Source organism: Aulonocara sp. 'chitande type north' Nkhata Bay, linkage group LG22 (genome assembly GCF_057382095.1).
Source record: "Aulonocara sp. 'chitande type north' Nkhata Bay isolate Kocher_YH1m ecotype deep benthic linkage group LG22, A_spYH_male_GT1.1, whole genome shotgun sequence".
Taxonomy (NCBI): Eukaryota; Metazoa; Chordata; class Actinopteri; order Cichliformes; family Cichlidae; genus Aulonocara; species Aulonocara sp. 'chitande type north' Nkhata Bay.
Genome location: NC_141364.1, coordinates 5202888 through 5226580, shown reverse-complemented (window position 1 = coordinate 5226580; position 23693 = coordinate 5202888). Strand labels below are relative to the sequence as shown.

General features: G+C 38.7%; 1 protein-coding gene across 2 annotated transcripts; it reads left to right on the top strand.

The window, feature by feature from the left end:
- Positions 1-1524: 1524 nt before the first annotated feature.
- Positions 1525-21974, top strand: LOC147303307 (uncharacterized). Of its 2 annotated transcripts, none has more exons than XM_086279482.1 (6): positions 1525-1610; positions 10859-12088; positions 16144-16906; positions 17368-17615; positions 19286-19465; positions 21068-21974. In XM_086279482.1, the coding sequence occupies exons 2-6, from the start codon at positions 11318-11320 to the stop codon at positions 21275-21277; spliced, it is 2172 nt and encodes a 723-aa protein (XP_086135608.1). In that variant the 5' UTR covers positions 1525-1610; positions 10859-11317; the 3' UTR covers positions 21278-21974. The 2 variants fall into 2 exon arrangements, with proteins under 2 accessions (XP_086135608.1, XP_086135609.1); XM_086279483.1 differs by having other exon boundaries at positions 1563-1610; positions 10862-12088.
- Positions 21975-23693: the final 1719 nt, after the last annotated feature.

The following is a 23693-nucleotide window of genomic DNA, read 5'->3' as shown; positions in this document are numbered from 1 at the left end:
CAGCACTGACCTCCACCATCCCCACCACCTCCACCAACTCTTCTGGGTAGACACCAAGGCATTCGTAGCATGTCCCAGGTCTGCCCCAGAAACTCATCCTGAGCCGTTTGTGGATGTGAAGGAGCAGCAGCTCTATTCTGAGCCCCTGCTGAATATCCTCAACTCTCCACTCGCTTACAACGAGTAGTCTCCAGATTCACCAGTTCACGCGTTCACCAGTTCATTCCCAAAGATATTTCTCCAGCTCTTGTGAATTTATATTAGTATATTTCTAACAAGGCAGCTGGACCTTAAAGCAACTGAACTTTCAACTTTATACATTTGATCATTACAGGTTATTCAGTGTTTCCTCACTATATGAAACTCACAACATTATAAAGCATAAATCATATTTATACATTTAAATCTGAAAGACTGCAAATTCCTCTGACTATGAAATAAAAGTACACACAGACTGTGCTGCTGTAGCTTCACTGTACAGCTTCACTCGGCTGTATTTTACACAGGCAACAAGCTGTGCAAGTACAAATCCCTTCACACGTAGAACATGTCCTCCTGACATGAATCACTCGAGATGTGGCAGTTCCAGCAAATTTTAACCTCTGTCCTCCAAACATAACGTGCTCCAGGTTATGTGTTCAACTTAGCTCATCATGGTGATCCAGCCAGGCACAAGGGTAAAAACAGAGCCACCTTCAAAACATTGCCTTTGGACTCAACATTCCTGGCTTATTAATATTTCTTCATGGTACAGCCCTCAGACTGCCTGCGGCCATGATGACAACAACAGCTCCTACTGTATCCTTCTGCTTTTATCCTCCATTGTTTTGTATGCAGTGCAGCTACAGTTTTCTAAGGATAGCTTGGAGCACTTGTGTTACCTTTAAGAGGGTAAATGGGCAATGACAGGCCGCCTGTATTAGAGGTGAGGTAACTGTGTCCTAGACACATGGATTTTTTTTGAAAACATCTACAAAACTGCTCAATAACGTGACTTAGTTTGTTGTTGTTGAGTACACTAATGACACCCTTAGGAGCCCTGAGAACCAGCCAGTCAAGGCGTGTAGGACTTTATCTGTCTGAATCGTTACTGATCTTCTGTAGCACTAAATATTGTACACGGTTGGGCGTGGTTGCGATTTGTGTGAGCTGAGTGAAAGCTATTGGCTCAACAACCAAATCTTCAATTAAATCGACTTCATGATGCCAAAGCGACAGGAGTGATCCAACTTGCCTCCATCTTATCTAAGACACCTGAAAGAGTCTGCAGTTTATTCAAAGTACAAGGAAGGCACGCTCACATTTCCTAAATCAGGTGATCACTTTAGTGTGCACGATTGCCTATTAGTCCAAAAATTAGTCCAAAGGTCTCATGATTACTTTTGTTGGTTTTTCTCGCATCGCTGAGGTTTTAAAAGTTATTACCTGAACATTTAGAGTTAAACATTTTGTTATTGAAGTACATAAAAAAAGTAGTCAGGTGTGTGCGCAGAAGAGAGAGAGAGAGAGAGAGAGAGTGAGTTAAAATTATCCACCTAAAGCCAATCCTCCTCAAGCTGATCAGTGTGTTGAATGGACTAACCACCTTGGCGACTCCAGACTTGCAACAGGTAAGAAAAGCTTTGCTTCTTTTTAACCAAATGATGCACTGTTTTCTAAAATATCGACCTTTGGGAAGATTCCTAAACGATCTCTCTTGTGAGCAAGTAAATTGTTGATAAACAAAAGTAAAGTGAAATTCACGGCCCCATGGATGATGTAATGCTTCCACAGACTGAATGAAATGAGTAAATTAAGTTTAAATAGTTTGTGGTTCTGATTTGTTAATGTAATATGTGATTTATTTAGTGTGTACTGGTTTACACATTCGCCTAACATGCGAAAGAGCCCCGGTTTGATCCTGTGACGAGACACAAATCCCTTTGGGTAGTGACAGGAAGGGCATCCGGCATTTTAAAAAAACTCCTCGCTGTGGCCACCACTGATGAATAACAGAGCAACTGGAAGTAGCTTCTATAAAGTGTGATTCATTTAGTTACGCAATGCATATTTAAGGATTTTCTCATGAGGCCTCTGTCAACCAGTTACCATAAGCTGTACCTTAGCTGCTATATGTACCTACCTCAAATAAATATAAATAAATGGGATTTTACATATTAGTAAATCAGTAGATTTACTGGCCACAGTTCTGACTTTTTGTGCTACAAATGTAACTATCCAGCCAAATCCTCATCAAAAAATTCTACTTTTTACATTTTTACTTCTGTGAATCTCTAATAAACTGTAGGTGTGATACTTTATTATCTGCATCTTATTTAACCATAAGACACAAAGTAAACTGAGCTGAATCATCTGAGGTCAGATGAGTTAAGATATTTTGTGAAAACGTGTTCAAATGAATGCCTGGTACTGTAGGTGATTCAAGTCCCTTTGTTCTAGACCGTCTTCAACAGATGTCTGTCTCAAGAGCTTATTAACACGTTAGAAGTAATTGCTTTAAAACTGCTTGAAATTCAAATAAAGTAAACTGGAGGAATGAGGCTGAATGCTGTTCCACTCACAGGGTGAGAGGAAGCGGTACCACCGTGGACCAATCACCAGTGAAGTAATATTCAGCATAATTATGGCTACTTTTAAGAGTTTTCAGTCTTTTGTTTACTACTTATAGTATTTTTTTTCTGCATGCTAATATTCTGTTACTAATATAACACATAAGAGGTTTTATAATATTTGATTTGTCCTCATCTCTGCATACACCTTCAGCCGTCTGTGTTATATTCAGTGTATTTTTGATGAGCTTTGGCTCACGTGAAGCTAAGATTTCAACGTATTTGGCATTTTATTGAACTCAACTTCTTTCATGGGTGCAACATTTTAAAAGTGAAGATTCTTCTCAGATTTTCTGTAGTAGCTCTGTTGCTGGTACCTTCTTATATCCACGGTTGTATCTCAGGGATTTTTTACACTTATTTCGTTCATTGATTCTTGTTTCAGTGAACATTTGTGCAGTATAGCAATAGCATACCTGTGATAACGTTCCCTTCCTGTGTATCCCAACAAGTCTTTGGTCAAACCTGTTCAGTGGAGATCAATTGGGGCCACGTGCGGCACTGAGCCTTTGGCTTCACGCCTCTTCGTTAGCTACAGCGAGGGCAGAGGCAGCTTAAAGAGGTCAAACAAAATGTGAAGGTGATCCATCACAGTTCAGATCAGAAGTCCACATCTTTAGAAATGTGACACCTGTTCTCACCAAAGAGCACTGATAAGCAACCAAGCTATTGTGAAAACTGCAACTTTAACCCTTAAAATGATGAGAAGAAAATCAAACTTTGCAGAATCGATACTGGACATTACAATTATGGGAAATACTAATAGGCCTACCTGAAGTTCCTCTTTAGGAAATCAAGGCACCAAAGAAAACTGACACAGATAAAAAAAAAAATTAAAAAAAGAAAAACATCATAAAGACAGCAAAGATTTGTCCTCAGAGACACAGGGAATGCTTTTAGTGCTGAAAAATAAAGAAAAAAGATAATTTACTACCCGTGAGAATTAAAATGCCCTCTAGTCAAAGACCCGCCTGTTACACTGCACTGTCTGGACCTTTGTTAAGAAACCTGAGCTTCCTGCATGGCGCCATCCATATGAACTGTTGTGCTAAGCCAGTGTATTGTCACATTGGTTGATTAATGTTGCCACTCTCAACACTTGAGCCTAAGAGCTTTCCACACTGCCACAACTATCCTGATTATGGTGACCACACTGAGGGTGGTCTCTGAAGTTGGACCATAGTAAAGTCAGGTAATGTGTTAACTTGTTAATTCTTGACAAAGGGAATGGCTGAGTTCATATGATGAACATTTACATTATGCGCTGGTGGAAAGTAGAGTTATTATTACAACATGTTTTGGCTTTTTTCCCCACAATTTTAAACCATGTTTCCTTATAAAATGTGGACTTTATGTAAAGTTTTGAGACAAGTTGATCTTGACAGGCCGATAAGAGTGAGATGTGTAGTGATTTTGATGGCGTACTGGTCTTTCACACTGAAGGCAAAACTGTTGGTATACAAGATTTACAAGGCTTTCGTCGCCTATGAGCATGTGCTGTGGGTAGTGACTGAGGACAAAGTTCACAGAATCGAGTGTCGGAAATGATGCTCAGGTTTTAGTAAAAGGCTTCACTTTTGTGAAAATGACAGTTGGCTAATTTACTGACATCAAAATGCACTAAATTAAAAAGTACAAGGGTGCGACAAAGCCTCTCAGCAACCAGCGCACTTAGCGGCTTCACAGTAGAGGGCTGTTGACCCAACCAGCTCTAAACTGTAATTTCATGTTGCTGTGTGAATGTGAGGCATGATTAGGTTCAAAAGGGACACCTGTAACTCTTCTTTATCCTTTTTCCAGTTGTTAAAATGTTGCCTGCTTTGTACTGACAGGAAGGCAGAGAGCTTTAGTGTATGAGTCGACATATCGGCACAGTGCTTGTTATCATGCTTGATCACATTCTGTTGTCTGTCAGCTGGTTCACTGTAACAATATGGCTGCTGTATATTTCCAGGGCTGAGGAGTCATTTCAGTTGTAATTTGGAACGATTTGCATGTCTGTGGAAACAAAACACAGTCAGCTAAGCAGGTATATTTTATAATGCTTAGTAATATGTCTCTGTAATTTGGTGCAGCGGTCATGTTAAACGTTACCCTATTTTACTAGACTTCAAGCATGCAGCTTTGTTTTTACTGAGCGATGTCAGGAATTTTTCGGCATTTTTTCATGTTGACAAAGGTAAAACGGGAGCTTTAACAACAAATCTGAACAACAAAAAAGACACATAAGGACTTGTAAATATGGTGTCATTGTGAATAAGACGTTTAAATAAATTTTTGCCTGCAAGATGATGTTATATCCTATATATCCCCAATATAAAAACAACAGTGGCTCATAGGCTCTTCCACTGGTGATTATATTAATAGGGAGTAATAATATTGCTACTAAAATACTTTTTTATTTATTATTTATTAAAGCTACAGTATGAAAAGCTAATGTTTAGTTTGAATCTTGTATTAAAATAACGAACTACATATGATACAGCAGGTACATAAGGTAATGTTTTCTTTAAATAACTGTAATTCTATTAGATTTCATAATGAAATCTAAAATGACAAACTAACTCATTTATTACTTCATTAAATGTTGAAACACTAGCTTAAAAAATATTGACTGAAATTCAGACCTTTTGAATTATTTTAATATGCAACTTAATTTAAAAACAAGCCAACCAGTTACGGTGTTAAAAATGCCACCTGAGCATTCAACAGGTTTTTCATCTCACAACTAAAAAAGAAAAGATTAATTTGCTTTTAGGACTTAGACTCGCTCATTAACGCACTCTGAGGCGTTTCTTTTGCATAACATACCTAACCAAACTTTTAATAATGAAGAGTATCCTCACATAAGAACAGATAAAATTATTAAAAACTTACTTTCACTCATAGTTTTATGCTAATACAAAGTACACACTGCACCAGCTGCTCAGGATGTGATTGCCAAATCTCTTTTGTGTGTAATCTTATATATGGAGGCATTTGATAGATGCTGTCAGGCACAAACGTGGCATTGCTTTTAAACTGATTTGTTTTTCATTTATGCAGCAGATTCTGAAAAATGACTGTCTCGAGGCATACATTTTTAAACTCTCTATACTAATTTTTTTATACAACAGTACTTTGGGGAATAATCATCTTTTGGCTTTAAATATGTCAGATGTCATGAAGTTTATTTAGCAAAAAAGAGAACATTGTACTTGTGTAATTATGTCTTCCAACAAATTGATGCATTCTGATGTACTTAAATTGAATCCATTAAAAAATACACACAGTAGGAGCAGACACTGTCTCACTGTCTTAAATAGAGTGACTTGGATGGACTTTGCCGTTCCGCCTAATCATGTTTTACGAATGTGACTAGAGACCAACCACATACGCAGTATGCCTAATAAGTTCCTTTGTGACCCTTTAACATTTATATATGTACGTTTTCACCAACTCTATCTGCTTATCTTTATGCATCTCTTCGACAGCTGATCCTTCCTCCCTCAGTTCAACCTCACCCGCCTTCTCCTCACCTCGAGTCTCACTTCCTGCATTGAAGTCAGGGCTGTAACACATGAAAAGTTACATAAATATACTCATGTAGTCCTGATAGTCAGCAGATTAGACATGAGTCCATCCCATCTCTGGACAGCTGATGAGCCAGCTAAACAACAACAGCAGCTGGTTACGAGCTAACATGATGTCAGTTAAAGTTAGAGTATCCTGAAAATCACATTTTTTCACCAATAAACAGTTTGATTACATTCTCACACCACATGAAACACAAGCGTTCAAGTCCAACAATGCTACATCCACTTCAAAGAAAGTTTCACTAGTTCCAGCTAACAACAGTTAACAGCTAGCAACAGCAACAGTTCAGGATATCCTCGACAACTTTCCTTGAAATCACATGATCAGAAGTGATTCACCGATTCATCAACTCATATCTGACTCCCTTCACAGAGTTTTGCAGTCTCCCAAAAATGAACAAGACCAACAGGCTACGATCACTACAGCTGAATGGCAGCCAGAGTTTGTGAGTGACCTGTGTATAAAATTGTAAAATACTGCAAAATATGTTTAGGGTTTTTTTTCCTGTAGTATTTTAATAATATGGCGTGTACACGAATGTTTTTATACATACACAGTAGTAAAATCGGGTTGGCTAGCCACAGGTACAGGCTAAATGTTTTTAATCTCTTAATTGTTTAAAATGGTTTCATCCTACAGTGGTCACCATAGCAATCTAACAGCTGACAGTGAGATTGTTCACACTTAAACACTACTGCAGCACGTCTGACTTTTCCTAGTGAACATTTATATTTTGTCAAATGAATCCTCTTCGGAAGCACGGCCCTGGAGGTTATTAAATCAGTGAAGGCCAATCAGTATCAATGTGAGGCATTGTGTCACTTACTCTACAGTGAATCTAAACACACAGTATGGTTGGTCCAAGTTTCAATTACTTCAAGTGAAATTGTCCTGCAGCCTTTTGGAGTCTGTGCTCTGACACATATCACAACATCTATGCATCATCAGTCATCAAAGTGCCTTTAAGCTGCAGACAGGCCACTCAGTTGAAAACTGAAAGTGTATAACTGACCCAAGCAAGGGCCTTCAAAGTGCACATCTTAATGAAAGCAAAATACAAATGTAGTATAAAAACGGGCTTTTTTGTGTCACCTGACACAAGCACAAAATGAACTTGAGCTCTGTCAACACACAAAGCTTTTCAAATCTATTATAAATGCTGGAAAAGCCACTGAAATACTCGATTGTATAAGCAATTTAAATAAGACAGCTGTTAGGAAAAGCTGCAAAATGTGTATTAATGCAAATTACATTAATACACAAGCTACTGGCTGCGTGTCAAGCACATGCGCTTCTCCTGCAGTGACACGTGTGGCAACAGCAACTTGTGGGTTGGAGGGAGATCATCTGGCAGAACCAGGACCCTGCAGTCAATCCCTCATTAAAGAGCATTACATCCAACCAATCCTATTTGACCGTCACCCTTGAAAGAAGAAGCAGGAGCTATGAGGACACGGATGTGATCCGTACGGGGGAAACATGAGCTGATCAGATGACGAGATCAGCTTGATGTAGTGAATCTGCAAAGGAGCGCTGTCACTTTGTGCTTTTAACTACTGAAGGAGTGAAAGTGACAAAAGATAATAATTTCTGACGTGAGGGTTAAGGAAACCTAATGTGAACAATTCCATTTGAAAAGGAAGGAAAAATAACGATGACATTTGGGAAATTTGATAGAAGTTAGAAAAAGGTTTCTGCTTTGTCTGCGATTATATTCTGAATTTTAAGAATATATTTTTTAAATATGAAAATAAAACATCCTTTCTATATTGTACTGGAGAACAGCTTTATAGCATTAAAACCTGCTTTATGGATTTTTAAATGAGTTTTATACACAGCATACAACATATTTTATAAGTCAGTGACACATTTTAATATGTCCTTTTTTTTAATGTAGGATAACTGGATTAATTAAATATAAACTTTTGTTGTTTATTAATCCATCCAGCCATCTATCTTGATCATGGTGGGCAAAGACAGAGTATAATACTGATATGACACCAAATTATAGCTGAGTTCATTGTTTATCCTATTTACAAAAACATAATGAATCATAAAAAAACAACAATATCTTTTAAAAGTCTCCACTATAATCATCAGGAGCAGTTACAGCAACCTACTTTTTGTAAGCTTTGCTATATAATACTTTCAACCATTATGGTGTCTGTGCAGCCTCCATAAACGTAAGTCTCACTTTTGCTGGTTGCTAAATTTTAACAGCGTTCTGCAAACCTCAAGACACATCACGAACATGAAGGCACAACAAAGTGACACAGATGGTGTGTTGATTTGTGTCTTTGCATTCATGCTAGCATGGAAACCTATATAAAATTAGAAAGACAGCAACCAGTTATCAGTCTGTGCAAATGTGCAAATTTAAAGTTGTTGTACTACTTTCACATGACAAGAGCACAGTTAGATCTCACTCAGCCCAGGTTATGTGGAGCCAAATTAAAAGTTGGCTCAATGGAAACTTGATCATTTCCCCACAAGGCAAAGAAAAAATGTATGCAGGTCCAAGGTTCTCCTACCCTTTCCATCTTTGACAAAGGAAGGTTATAAACACAAGCAATCATTATAACGTTGTACATAAAGCAATGCTGTTTGGACTAGCATGTGATGCCACGTGTCTCAGTGAGGTATCATGTCATGTAAATCTCCACTAATGGTGTCCTTAAGTATCAGACAGCAGGGCACACTGTTGGATTATGGCTCTCACGTAGTGGCTGCGTGCACATCGTTAAATGCCTCTCAACAAAACATGTTTGTTTTTAAGAAATGGCTGATGAATCCTGCGGTGTTTCTAATAATGAAATATGAGACACCATTAAACTATTAATGATCTCAGATGTTATATCAAAGTATCAGCCAGAATTCTCTAAAATTTAAATTTCATCCAAATCATTACACTAAAGTGGTACGTTGTATGGTTCTGTTTATCCTTTTGATAGTAAGCACTGGTGTTGTGTTTATAGAAATAATGCCTCAATGCTAAATCGGTCATTTCTTCTGGTAAAAAAGAGAAACTTCTGTCAAATTTAGCAGAAGTAAGTGAGAATCAGAGAGTCACTGTATCCTGTAAAGAAAATCTCCTGACAATTCATACCTTATCACATTAACATATCAGGTTTTGTACAAATTAGACTAACAAGTTAGAGCTCATCAATTAGTGAGCTTTAGACTTAATGAAAGGTGGATGTTGTCACCTTTAGACAAAGCAAAGGCTTTCTGTTTTTGGTCTTCATGGAAAGCTATGTGGCTGTTGGCTGTAGTTTCATATTTACTGTACACACATGCTGTTCTTATTTACCCCTTCGCTAGAAAGACAACTGGTATATTTCCCAGAAATTCTAAGCTAATATGTAATTTTAAAAAAATGCCTAAAATCGCAAAAAAGTATTGTCATTGTCGTTTTTCTCAGAAGGACAGTGTCACAGAAAGGGCGGTGCCAGAAAATCGGATGTTTGTACTTAATGTAATGTGTGTTGTGGGTGTTTAAAGATAAGGAGCTTAGAAAGAACAAGCTCCTTATCTTTTCCTGTGTGTTCTGAAACTTGTTCTTCTTGGCTTTGCATCGCGCTCTCGGGCAAGACCAACGAGCATGCGGTTGATGCATGTTTCTTGCTGTGCTGTTCAGGTCTAACAGAACAAGTATAAACAAAAAAAATAAATTATTAATACATTATTATTAGTTGTCCATCATCAATAAGGAACACCTATTGTACAGTAGATGTGGTTGAATGCTTTTCTTCTGTGCAATAATAATGTGGACATCCCTCTTCTTTGAGTATGACTCTGTCTCTCCTCGCCGTACTGCTTTTAAACAGTCAGTCAGCATGGCAGGCTGAAGGCGGACAAGTTCTGACACTGATTCATGAGACTCGTGTGAGTGACTGGGCTCAACAGGCATGCCCTTGTCTCAGCAGAAAACCAGCTTTCATTATTCGAATGATTGCCCTGTGGCTTTGACGGAAGATTAATTGACCATAATCTGATTATACTGTGGCCTGCTGCAGCCCTGAAGACCCCCAACCACCACCACCACCAATCAGCCCTCCCCTCTGTGGCGTCTGTCTGTGTGTGAGTCATTAAACTTAAACTGCAGTCTGCTGGTTAAAATAAAACATGCTGACCACATGGATGAGCATTTTAATATGTGGAGATCAACTGCTTATGATGCTGAACAGCTCTGGTACCTTCCTGCAGCTAGAACTATAACAAAAGCAGATTTTTAAGGTAATGTTGAAAAAGGTGTTTATCTAGTTTTCCTTCTCAATATGAGTGCATCAAAACCATGATTGAGTCATGAAACTCTTTATGGTTTTGTTTACATCAATATTCTCAAGTTCAAAGATGAGTGTGAACCGGAAACTCACTTAGTAATTAAGATGGTCTCCAGTTATAACCCAATTCCTGTCCTTTAAACCTGTTCTCTCCTCTCTGCTTTGTCTCACTTTGCCTCTTGACAGTCTTACTTTTTCCTCAACCTGTAGCTTTTTGGGTTTGTTGTTGTTGTTGTTTTCCAGTTGGCTGAATCATATATTGATTGCACTGTAAATAATACTTAAAACCATGAGTGGAGATGATCAAAGCTTGAGCTAGCTGTTTGTTTCCATTATGTCTCTCTTCTTCTTGACTTGTTTTGTTGATGTCTTGTTTTCTCTGTCTCCCAGTAGGTAATGGCAATGTGATGGATAGTTAGAAGCCAAAGTTAAAAGGATTATTCCTGGCCATCGAACACAGAAGGTCTTTGAAGCCAGAAGAAATCACCTGTCTGGCGATGCCCCAGCACCTCATCTCAGACAAAGTGGATGAATCTATCAGCTGAACTTTCTCAACCTGTTAACTTACCATGGTGCCAAGAAAGCTTGCGTGATTCTAAAAGGTGTTCTTGAAGACAAGCAGCTGGAGTTTAACAGTCCCCTTTGTTCCCAATGTTCCCTGTGTTTTTAGAGCCCTTCCTTGGAGTTTCTGTCACTTATCCTCTAAAGGGAATTTATTTTGTTGACATGATTAGCACCAACACCTCTCAATCAGAAGCAAATGATTTCTATTGATAGTGTTTGTCCCCACAAAACTAAAGCCTTTGAAGACTGTCAATTTCCGAGGAATAATTTGGACTCTGACCAGATATGGCCAGAGACGTCTGTCCTCTGAGCCAAATGCCTTTGTCTACAAAGCACGTGCAACGGGTGGGAGCTACTCTGGGGCTTGTCCTCCCTTTCATCCCCCTACGATCTCTTATTTTCTATTACTTCCTTTCATGTGCAGCAGCAGCAGGTAGTTCACCTGGCATAGAATATGATTATGGCATTAGCCCCAAATTTGTTTGTACTCCCATTCCCCCAGAAGCAGATCCCAGCTGCTTCTCGCCACCCAATGTGCCCCATGGACCAAGCAGTAACAGCCATAGCAGTGACCACAATGGCGGGAGCAGGCGAGGCATGATGTCCGACGAGGCCAAAGCCACTATTCTGCACTTGCGTGAGAGCCTTGTGAGGCAGAAGGAAACCATCCTGGACCAGCGAGAGACAATCAGGGAGCTGAATGCTAAGCTCACCTTATGTGAGGGCTTTGGGGGTCACCACAGCACTGGTCACCATGACAGTCATCACGACAACCACCACGACAATCATCACGATAGCCATCACGATAGCCATCATGACAACCATCACGGTACCCACCATGACGACCATCATGGACATCACGGCAGCCATCATGCATCATTGTCACTGCACCATGGGCCTTCAGGATATCACAGCAATGACCACCATTATTCCCACGGCAGCCACAGACTGGACCACAACAGGAAGGGCTCGTCATATAGCAAACACAGTTCCTTCTCTCCAGAACAGACTGGAAAAACCCTGCAGACACTAAAGGAGAGGCTGGAGAACTTGCAGGTAAGCATGAAAGATTATAGTTTGATCATTTTTTGTAGCGTACTCACTTAATAGCACTTAATAAAAAAAAATCACAACTGGATAAATGAACTCACTGCGCACTAGGACAGGTGACTGGGACCATGCAGTATCTTCAGTTTGATTTGTTTTGCAATTTTTAAAAGTGTCATGCTTTAAAAATTGCTGCACAATGATCTTTTTTTAAATTTCAAAGATGCATGAGAGCTACTTGCCAAAGTCTGAGCTGCATGGGAACATCCACTGAATATCTTCCTCAGTTATGCAGGAGAAATACTAAAAAGTATGAACCGAGTAATTAAACTGAGATTGCACTGCAATAAATTATGAGGGAAATGGCTGTTAAAATCTTAGCTTACCAAACGGTGACTTTACCGTGTGTGCCTGGACCTCTTCACTATTCCAAGCTTTCTGAGGGCAGAAACAATGCACAGCAATGAATAATCCACAGCATTGTTCATTGTTGTTGTTCATTGAAAGCCTTTTTGTATCAGTGGAGTTTGAGTGCTGTCATTGGTGAGCTTAGTATCTGTTTGTTAACAGTCTAGGGTCCCCATGTTTTGAAATATCACAATTTTGTGTGATGGTAGATACCAATAAGAGCTCGAGCTGCTTTAATCGTGGTAATTGTGGTCCGCGCCATTTGGGTGGAGTTGCGCTTTCTTAATGCTCTCATGTTATTTATGTATCTGTTTTACTATTTCTCTTTTAATTATTTATTCATTTATTTGTTTTTAATTGTAATTGTGTGTCAGGCACTTTGTGAGTGTGTATGTGTACTTTATAAACCTTACCTACTACACTTTTTGCACAAAGAAAATTCAAATTGTCTATAATGTGTCTGCAAAGAAAAGCTGCAGACAAGCAGAAGTCTATTAAAGGTTTGACTTAATTGGGGTCACGTCTTACGTCACTGAGAGTCACATGCTCAGTCACCGAATCAGCTGCCTTTGTTATCTGCTGCCAAAACGAGGGATATGTTTCATTAGGACATAGTAACCTGAAGGTTATTCTATGGATGTTGTACATTTTACTGCATCATAGTTAATGCATATTCTCAGGACTAAATCATTAATTTTTTAATTTATGTTTTTGTAATAATTTGGGGGAAATTAAAAAAAATAGCATTCAGAAGTTGTGGGCAATCTGTCTCACACACTCATCACAAACCACCCACCAGTCACTATGAAACACGTACCACCCACAATGCTAATATGAAAGCTGCTTGACTATTGTCTCAGAGTTAATGTCTCTGCATCGTTCTCTGTCTTTCTCCTGGATATCAGTGGCCAAGGTCGAGCTCAAAACAGGAAGAAGCTCTAAGTTGATTAGCTCTCACCCCTGATCTTAACCTCTGTGTGCCAGCAGGAGTAGGATAAGTTAAGCTCCCCTGGTGGAAAACAAGCAGTCTATAGTATTTAAACACCGACAGAATGACAAAGAGTTTAGATTAAAGAAAAATCTTTTTTCCCCAGTAATTCTTGTATACTGGTTTAGCTTTTTTGTGTTTGAACTTGTGTGTAATCTCTTGCCTTAAAGTAAATCACTACACACACGAACACACAAACATATCACTTTCTCTCTAAAAACACTCTCTAAAATAATATATATTTATAATATAACTATATATTTAAAATGAATGTTTACCCTACACAGCTAATTACTAATCATTGTTATAATGAATTCATACCAAATGCAAATCAAAGTTTTGTCTTGTGGTTCTCACAAAAGTACAGTCATGCTGGAAACCCACGACTGTCTAACAGCCAGCAGGATGTGGAAGAGTGCAAATGAAAACTGCAATAAGGTTACAGGATCATATTTTCAAAACTTTCCATGAAGTCCTGCAATTTCCTTCACTGTTCTCCAAGCCATCTTTATTTCTTCTGTCACTATAAAATAAAAGAAACTGAATCATTCGGCTCCAGCTCCCCTCAAACAGCATCAGTTAGTTATTGACATAGAAAGTCAGTTATTTCAAAGACTTTCCAAAGCACACCGTTGCCTCACAGCAAGAAAGTCTAGGGTGCTAGGGTGTACCCCACCTCTCATCCAGCCGTCCAATGACTTTGATAAGGATAAGCAGCAGAGATGGATGGATGGATGGAATTCCTATTTAATAAGTCCTCCAACAAATTTTACATGGGTTTCCAGTATAATAGAACAGGAATGTCCAAACATGTATAACTTTCGACTGGGAGACTGGGTGTTGATCTACCCAAACCTACTACAATCACCATGGTGTCTATAATTTACTACGACAACTTTGGCTGGTAGAAAACAGACATAGAACAAAATACCCCAAGTACAATCAAAAGCTGAACAAGATAAAAAGGAACCAACTATCAGATTTGTTAACATTACAGCATGTAAAGCATATTAAAATTCACTCCCCATATAGCTGTCGTGAATGGGGAAAATTTCATACAGACCAATACTACTTTATTAACATATCAACCCCCTCACTGGGTTCAAACACCAAAAACTAATTTATAATGAGACCCTCTACAACATTAAACACATATTAGAACAACACCAAGAAAAATGATACAGGCACTTACTAAGACAAGGGCTAGAGGTCTCTTAAAATGAAAACATAACTCTGGTTCATATCAAGCGTTTGTGTTGTTTAAAAAGACAATAATGTTAAATTCATTAACATAAACTTACAAAGCAATAAACATCTTAATGATGTTTTTTACAGTTGTTATAATCCTTCCAGATTCCCAACTATTTAAGTGGTTTTGCTGTCTCACTTTGGTTATAGTTTCATTATTCTGATGTCGTAATGTGAGTCTTAAACCTGGCTGCCAACTGGCCTGTAAAAGCTTCATTATTAGTGTAGGTGGTCTCAGGTCATGCTGAGGGAAAGTGTTGCCAAAAATCCCTTTCGATCTCACTTGAAGGTGTGAGACAAAACAGAACTGGTGCCAGGATTTACCCTCAGCCTCTCCCTCTAACAGGATGTCTACACCACCAGCCTCTGGCCATGCACCGAAGGGCGCTAGCCAACCTCACTTTCAATTAGCTTCATCCTTCCTGACAAGGCTATTAATCGTGGCGTGTGCTGGCAGGGAACAAAGTCGGATTTGCTGGTGAGGAAGACGAGGATGAAGGAGGGAGAGGAAAAAAGAGGACAAGAAAACTTTTCCCCCTGCACTTTTAAATGTCATACTGAAGTTCCTCTTGTACTATTGTATTGATATAACCTTTGGTTCTTGTTTAAAGCATTAAAATGCAAAGTTGTTGTTGTAAAACTCTTATTACCAGCACTCACCTTTCTCCCCCTACAGTCCTTTTCTTTGACATCTTTTTTTATAGTTTTGCTAATAGACAAAACTGACAAGGAGTCACAATCATGCAGTTAAAGTCAGTATCTTTCTCCAGTAATGAGTTTGAAATAGCCTTGTCTTGAAATCAGTGCCTTACTTAAATAGATTTTTGGAATGTTTCAAATGAGGTCTGTGGTTAACGCAAGTCCTACACATGTTTTCACATTTTGTTTTAAAATATGAAACTGAATACCCAAATACCTGCTTCAGGAAACCCAAGTTCTTCAGGGACATTAAATGTCATGATGCCACACATAGGAGCTTTGTGGTGGGAACATTAAAGTCATACTACCATAGTTCATTTTACTATAAAGGTACTTAATCTTTCAAAAATCCTAAAGGGTCCTTAGATTCAAAACACCTACATATTCTAAATTTCTATTTTTGAGACCTTTTTTCAGCAATAATCCAAAATCCAATTCTCTTTATTCAAGTGAGCCAGGTCAGTGCTGACATCATTTTTGCCCTGCACAAATCGCTGAGACGCTCTATGAAGATCCCCCACAATGTCAGCAGGACCTGTTGAACTCTGTTGCTATTGCTGTGGTTTAAATAGAAGAAATTGTTACTACATTGATGGGGATTATCAGTTTTAAGTACACAAAGTATAGCAGAACCTGATTGGATTGATGTTTTCACTCTGTGGAGGTAATAGATCATTTATAGGTAGGTATAGTTATTAAGCACTATTTTCTTTGTCTACAGGCCAGGAACTCCTCCAGCTCCTATTCCAGCTCCCTGAGAGAACTTCTGCAGAGGAAGATCAATGCTTTAGAGGAACAGCTACACAGGTACTACAGAGATCACCATGACTATGGTCACCATAATGACCACCATGGAGATCATCATGATGACCATCATGGCAACAGCCACCATGATAGCCATCATGATGGCCACCATGGCAATAGCCATCATGATGACCACCACGATGACCACCACGATGACCACCATGATGACCACCATGATGACCATCATGATGACAACCATGATGACCATCATGAGGACCACCATGAGGACCACCACAATACCCATCACCGCAACCACCAGAATAGGCATTGGTACAACCGCCACACTGGACACCATAATCGCCATCGTGATCACCATCGTGACCACCACTATGATGGGCACTATGGTCGGCATTATAATCATTTCAGCAGCCACCATAATGACCATCATGACGATCATCACGATGATCACTATGGTCATCATGATGACAGTCATCACAGAGATCACGATTACCACCATCGACCTGGATACCATGACAACCACCATGATGATCATCATGACAACCACGATGATCATCATGACACCCATCATGGCAATGACCACCACGATGACCACCACCATGACAATGATCATCACCCGCGACGGCTTCCTTACACCAGTAAAGAAACGAGTCTGAGGGGCACTGGACACAGCAAGCTGGAAACAGTACTAAGCCAACTGCACCACAGCAGCACTGACCATGGTAAACATACATGCACGCACAGACATAGCTACACACACTCATGATTTATTTTAGGGATGAATTTGAATTCTCATTTATTATTTAATAATTACAGAATATCTTTGTACCTACTATTATCCGGCTTTTATTGGAGGTTGCCCTATAAAAAAAAACTCCATTAGTTAGGTTGCTGTGGTTGGTGCTAGTAGATTATTATGACCCATAATTACCTCATTTATATGATGAATGATGAAAGCAAGCACAGAGCATTGTTTTGCCTTTAATAATTATATTGATATCATGTAGATAGAGAATATCTCCATAATAATTGGGTCAGAAAAAGGAACAATTCAAGAAAAAGAAAAAAATAACTTGTTTGTTTCTAATGCATATAGAAAATAGTCTAACAAAAGTCTTTGACAGCAGTATTTGTTGATCACAAATGAATAACATGACTCTAAATTTATTCTCCATCTCACCAGGGAACCAAAAGCTAAAGAGTCCCACTGCCTTCCTGTTAGACTTCCCCATGAGGACTAACTACATGTATGGCAGGATGAGGCGGTCAGTGGTGACGGAGATCTTTGCCTTGACCATCTGCCTGTGGCTGAAGGCAGGTGCAGGTCCTGGTCTTGGCACTCCCTTCTCCTACTCGGTGCCCGGGCAAGTTAATGAGCTGGTACTAATTGAATGGGGCAGCAATCCCATGGAGCTGCTAATTAATGACAAGGTAAAGCCTGTCACCATGTCATGTCACAGTGATTTATGATCTAAATGTTGATGAATCTGGACACAAAAGCTAGTTCTGAAGCTCAGCCTATAGTGCAAAGGTTTATGGGATCTTTTTACCAGTCACTAAATAATTTATCACTGTAAGAAAATACTTGCACATCAATGTGAAGAATCTCTAGGCAAGTCAGAAGATGTTTGGTCCCAGAAGCTATCTGGTTTCCTGTTTGTAGATCACATACAATCCAGGTTATCCTGACTAATCAAAGTCTAGCAGGGTCGGGTTGTATAAACTGCTTGTGGTGAGCAAAAGAAGGACTTTATCTGCTAATGTGTGATGATGATTTAGAACTAGCTCACGTTTCACTGCATCAAAGAGTAACAAGGTATAAGTTCAGCATTACTCCACACTAGTTTGGCTGTACCAAAGTAGAGAAAAGAATATACTTTCACCAACATGACCAGTGTTACTGACAGCTAGTAGTACCGTACCACCAAGAAATAAGAGTCAGAGCAAGATGATAATCTGCCAAATTTACTCGGGTGTGAATATTTTTCTCAACTAGCCAAAAACTTCTCTAGTAAAGACTCCAGAGCAATGTAAATGATATATATAATATTGTCATCTCATGTCACAATCACATACTCAAATTCATACACAAAAACTATAGAGCTCATTTACTGGTTGTTCCTTTTAACAGTGATTAGCATTTTGAATATCTGCTGTAATTTATGTATTTATTATTTAGTTTTACTAAAACAGTCTTCTTAAAATGTATAATATCCTCAAACTTCATTGGCATAATATACATTGATTTTGACTTTTTAAACATTTTTATATTTATTTTGGTTGTTTTCACTTGTAACAAATTGTTCACATTTTGGTACTTCTCTGTATACTTCTAATGCAGATTAGACATATATAACGAGCCCCTGCAATTGTCTTTCGGTTGTTTCTCCTAGAAAAAGATTGCAGATGTCTCAGTTCAAATGACAGTAATCAGACAGTAACCCAGTCAGACTGCTGACAAACAAATAATTCAATTAGTCAATTAGCTTCCTAATCTTTAATTCTCCCCTAAACGGAAGACAGGTGTTTGTCTATTTCCCTTCTGTGCCCCAGTACTTCGTGCAGTGAGCTCAACAAACAAACGAACAACACAATAATCTGATTATTGTAATTGATTGGCCTAATTGTCTGTAGCACAGACAATACCAGGAGGGATAAACTGACGTGTTTGTTGTCTGTGAGTCACACACTTGGCAGTTATCAAACTGATCATTGACACAGTTCAATGATCTCAGAATGTAGATTAATCTAAGAGTTTAATTACTTTTCTACAATGTTTTATGAGGATGAAATGAGAGAAGATTCACACGTTGTATTAATCCACTTTCCCGACAATCGATAACAGTTGCAGATAAGGCTTGCTACTGTGTGAATACTCTTGCAAAATTAATGGCAGGCTATCAGTCTTTTTTTCTTTTTACTCCATCAACATGATAACATCTCACATCATTTAAGGCTTGATCAGGTGTAAACCGTGCCATCGCGACCCTTGGATAATCTTTTACTTGAAGGTTATGAGACGTTTTTCCAAATAAAAATTAAAAAATAAGTAAATAAATAAATAAAATCTCTTTTTTTTGTCTCTCCACCTGGTTCTTTAGGCGGCGACTTTGCCCATAACTATGACAGATGAAAAGTGGCATCACGTGTGCGTGACGTGGTCCACACGTGATGGTGTCTGGGAGGCCTACCAGGATGGAGCGAAGAAAGGCACAGGGCAGAACCTGTCAGCCTGGCACCCAATCAAACCAGGAGGGATTTTCATCCTTGGTCAGGAGCAGGTATGACACACAACATGCCTTCTGACTGTGGGATAATAATGTCACATACAGACTATGTCAGCAGATATAGGTATGCCAATTCATTTTATACCCCAATGTTTGCTATAAGAGGTTTTAAATTGAGTAAATACAAAGTCAAATGTGTGGGTCATTATTTATTTAATAAAAACTAAACCAAAGCATCTTGTAGAACCAGCATTAGTGGCAGTAACTTCATGTAAAATTATCTGTTTGACTCTTAGAGGAATTCGTTTATGCACAGCTGCCTTAACCACCACAGCATTTTAATGAAACTGAGGTGTGGATTTTAACTGGGCTTTTGTAATTCTGCATTGTATTGCATTCAATGCATTCTTGTCTTTTTCAGCCATACTGTTGTAGATTTGCTTTCATTCTCTGAATCATTGTCATGTTGCACGAGCAGGTGTCAGCCAAGCTTTAGCTGTTGAAAAGATGGCCTCATATTAGACACTTTGGTATACAGAGAAGTTCAAGGTTAATTCAATGACTGCAAAGTGCCTGTGTCCTGTGGCTGCAACACAAGTCCAAATCCTCACCCCTCCACCACCGTGCTTGACAGTGTATTAGACGTATGTGTTGATAAGCAGTGATTGGTTTCTGCATATAGACATTCCCACTTTGGTTTCATCTGTCCAAAGGACATTGTTGCAGTTGTCTTGTGGTTTGTTTTGTAACTTACTTGCAAGCTTAAGCTTTTAACATTTAACATGCTAAGTGAGGCCTCTACAGTCTTCAGATGAGGTTTTCGTTTTTTGTGCATTTTCTCTGAGCACTTCATGGCCTCCATTCCTGTGAAGATTGGCAGCTGCTTTCCACTTGTGAATAATCTGTCTAACAGTAGAATGATGGACTTGAACTTGTTTCAGAAATGGCCTTATAATCCTTTCCAGACTGATGGGCAGGAACAAGTGTTTCTGATCATTGATCATATGTTTTGTTCTTGGCATTGTGTTACACTTCCTGACCTGAAAAATGCTAAAGCTTCTGCTTCTATAGATTACCAGCACCTGGCTCCTACTTTCCTTTTTAATTCGTATCAATACTGCTGCTGCATTGTGATTTAATTTTTGTTAAATAATGATATGATCTAATATGTCATGTTTGGTAGTTCATCTGTTATATCTATCTCATTTAAGACTGGCTAAGGACCAGATTATTTTATGGCATCTGGATATGTTAAACCTTGGACTTGTAAGAGGGTCTCTTTACTGTGACTGATAGTCTGTCTGTAGTGTGGAGAGCTGAGCTTGTAAGGCCAAACGTTGTCAGTTTTAATTTTTTAAGTTTTTTTGAAACAGCTGACTTTGTATAGTGCCTTTCAGTAGATATAAACATATGCACTGAATCTTTATTGTCTAAATGATGTTGGTCATTAGAAAGAAAGCAGGGTTAAGACATTCTAGTATTGGCTTCATTTTTAGGGCCTCGGCTTTACTGATGAAACAAATCAAATTTGTGTCAAACTAAAAATGTCATTTTTACCAGTTTCATATCTTATAGAACAACTTTCTAATCCCTAGAAGGTAGTAACATTTTAAATATCAGCTCTACATTTTGACACATTTGCTTCTCCCTCCACAGGACACAATGGGAGGCCGCTTTGACGTCACTCAGTCTTTTGTGGGAGAGCTGTCAGACCTCCAGTTCTGGTCCAGAGTGTTGACATCCAGTGAGATTTACAGCCAAGCAACCTGTGGCGGCCACCTTGTTGGTGATGTCATGTCATGGTCGGAGGAGTCGGTTGAGCTCCACGGAGGCCTCACTGAGCTTTCTTTTGATCCCTGCCACTAAAGATGGACGCTGACCCCAGGGCTGTAGGATTATCCTTTTCTAGTAATTGATAACATGGTTGTGTCAAAAATGGCTGACAAGTAGAAATACATTATTTGATCATTGGTCAACCATAAAGCGATCGTTTCTTTCATTTCTTCTTCCATCATGTTGGCTGCAGAACTTTAATAGCACAAGCTCAGCTGTGGGCCACGAGCAGTGTGAGGACTTTGGGTTTTTTTTTTTTTTTGTATTTTTCCATTCCTGCCGGATCCTTCTGCCTTCTCCACCTACACCCTCACTTCCTCGCTCGAACGCTCCCAGCAGGACACCTTTGAAGGCTCCAAAGAGCGCAGGGCTTTGGATTTACTGGCTGCACGCTCATGACTGCAGCACCTCTAAGAGATCCAACACACATAATAGGATTTCTTTCAATTGGAACAGGCCCAAAGGTTGCTGGTTTACCATTAACTGCCCTGCGCTAGCTTGTTCTGTGCGGTTTATGAGCAACATAGACATTACAGAAGGTGAAAGAGATGCTAAACGAAGCCACATAGAAACCTGAGTGAGGACTTGTGCGTGCTGCTAAAGAACCGATAGAAAGGTTGCAGTACACAGCAGGGAAAAGCACTGCATACTGATGGTTGTTTTGCACATTAAGATTTTGGTAGACTATTCTTTTTGTATTAGTATTTCATATTGAAAACTCTAAAAATATGTGGGGGGGGGGGGGGGGGGGGGGGTTTGTAGAATTAACTATAACATGCTTTTGTGTGGCTTTACAATGTGAGTACATGTTCAGAACAGTAAATCGTGCATTTTGTCAATGCAGGACTGAAAATGTTTTAACCTTTGGTTTTTCTTCTGTCTGTAAATGAATCATTGTGAAAGGTTTGTTACATAAGAGCAAAACAGCTCAATGTCAGACACGACACATTACAGCCACGAGCCACCTGACTGCATCAATTCAGGTTAACAACATGTCACCGCGCTAATGCTGATGTCTCCTTGGGCAACCACTGGCTTACAGTGGGATTTACCTGTGAACAACTGATCTGATCCTGCTTATTTCCGACAAGCTCAAACCGCATGGCAGAGTCAGACACACAGAAGCTAAGACATTGTTGATCTCGTGTTAATCATTTGTAGCTGCACTTTCATTGTTTTATAACAAGAGTTTGGGTTTTTTGTACACGTGAATCAAATATGAAAGTATTTATTATGATTGTTCTCTGGTTGTAAGCAACTTTTACTTAACCCTGTGTTTATTTGTAAAGCTCATCTTTTGAAATAAACTGTTAGATATTTGCTAATTAGAGCCCTTCTGAATTAAACTCACGTATCCTCCAATGAATTTAATTCAGCAGAATCAGTCGCCTCAAAGAGCTTTATATATAGGTAAAGTAGATATTTTCAAATTATCTTAATCCAAACCAAAAAAAAAAATTCTCCAAATTTTCTCCATATGTTCATATGTTTCTACACACATCTATATATGATGTGACATATATATATATATATATGATGTGCTTCTTTTGTCTGTGCTCCTATACTTCACATTTATACCTCCTTCTTCCAATACAAAAATGTGTAGTTTGTAAGCTAAACTTTAAAATGCATTATTAACATAAATACTTGCTTATCCTCACCTTCAGTGCACATTTTAATAGTTTTTTTGGTTTCTTTATTTTTTCTTTAAATTTGTTTTTTGTCTTTTGCTGTAAATATGCTGAGTATAATATTGTATTCAATCCACTACCCCTTCCCACACGTGTAAGCCAAAAACTACAGTATAAACTGAAATGTAAAACTTGAAAAAGAAGAGAAATGCTCTATAAATGCTGTCAAATATTTGTAAATATTTCAGTATTTTGAATAAAACTATTATTACTATTGGGTAGTATTATTATATTATTATTACTTCTACTGTATGCATACAGTATTTTATGGGACTTAAATCGCTCATTAGTGGGAGCAGACTTATATCTCTGCACAGATCACTTCATCTCACACACTTTTTTGTGTGTATGACTGAAGAAGACAATGACCTATGTGTTCTGACACACACGCTGCACATACAATCACACGCTGGTCATGATTGCTGCTTGTGCGTGTTAAATAATTATGCAGATAGACATAAATGCAGGCAGGTGACAAATTTAAGGGAAAATCTGAACCCCTGTTGTTCTGTGGGAGGCAGCTTTAATTGTTTGTTTGTACAGATTTCAGTGCAGTAGTGGTTCTCAAACTATATAGTGGGCCCTCTGGTGGGGCTTAAAGTCAGTGCAAGGAAGTGTTACCAACCAACCAGGGGAAAATATATAGAGAAACTAATCAGAATTTAAGAAAAATGAACAGGAAAATCTTTCTAAAAGGAATCTTGGTTGGTCATTACTGTTAATGATTCATAATAGGTATAAATGTGAGCATGAAGGAT

Excerpts from the sequence above, each read along its gene's own strand:
- LOC147303307 (XM_086279482.1), top strand. The coding sequence starts at position 11,318 with ATGGCCAGAGACGTCTGTCCTCTGAGCCAAATGCCTTTGTCTACAAAG. Across the intron at positions 16,907-17,367 it reads CCACAGCAGCACTGACCATG|GGAACCAAAAGCTAAAGAGT; the intron begins GTAAACATACAT and ends CCATCTCACCAG. Across the intron at positions 17,616-19,285 it reads AGCTGCTAATTAATGACAAG|GCGGCGACTTTGCCCATAAC; the intron begins GTAAAGCCTGTC and ends CTGGTTCTTTAG.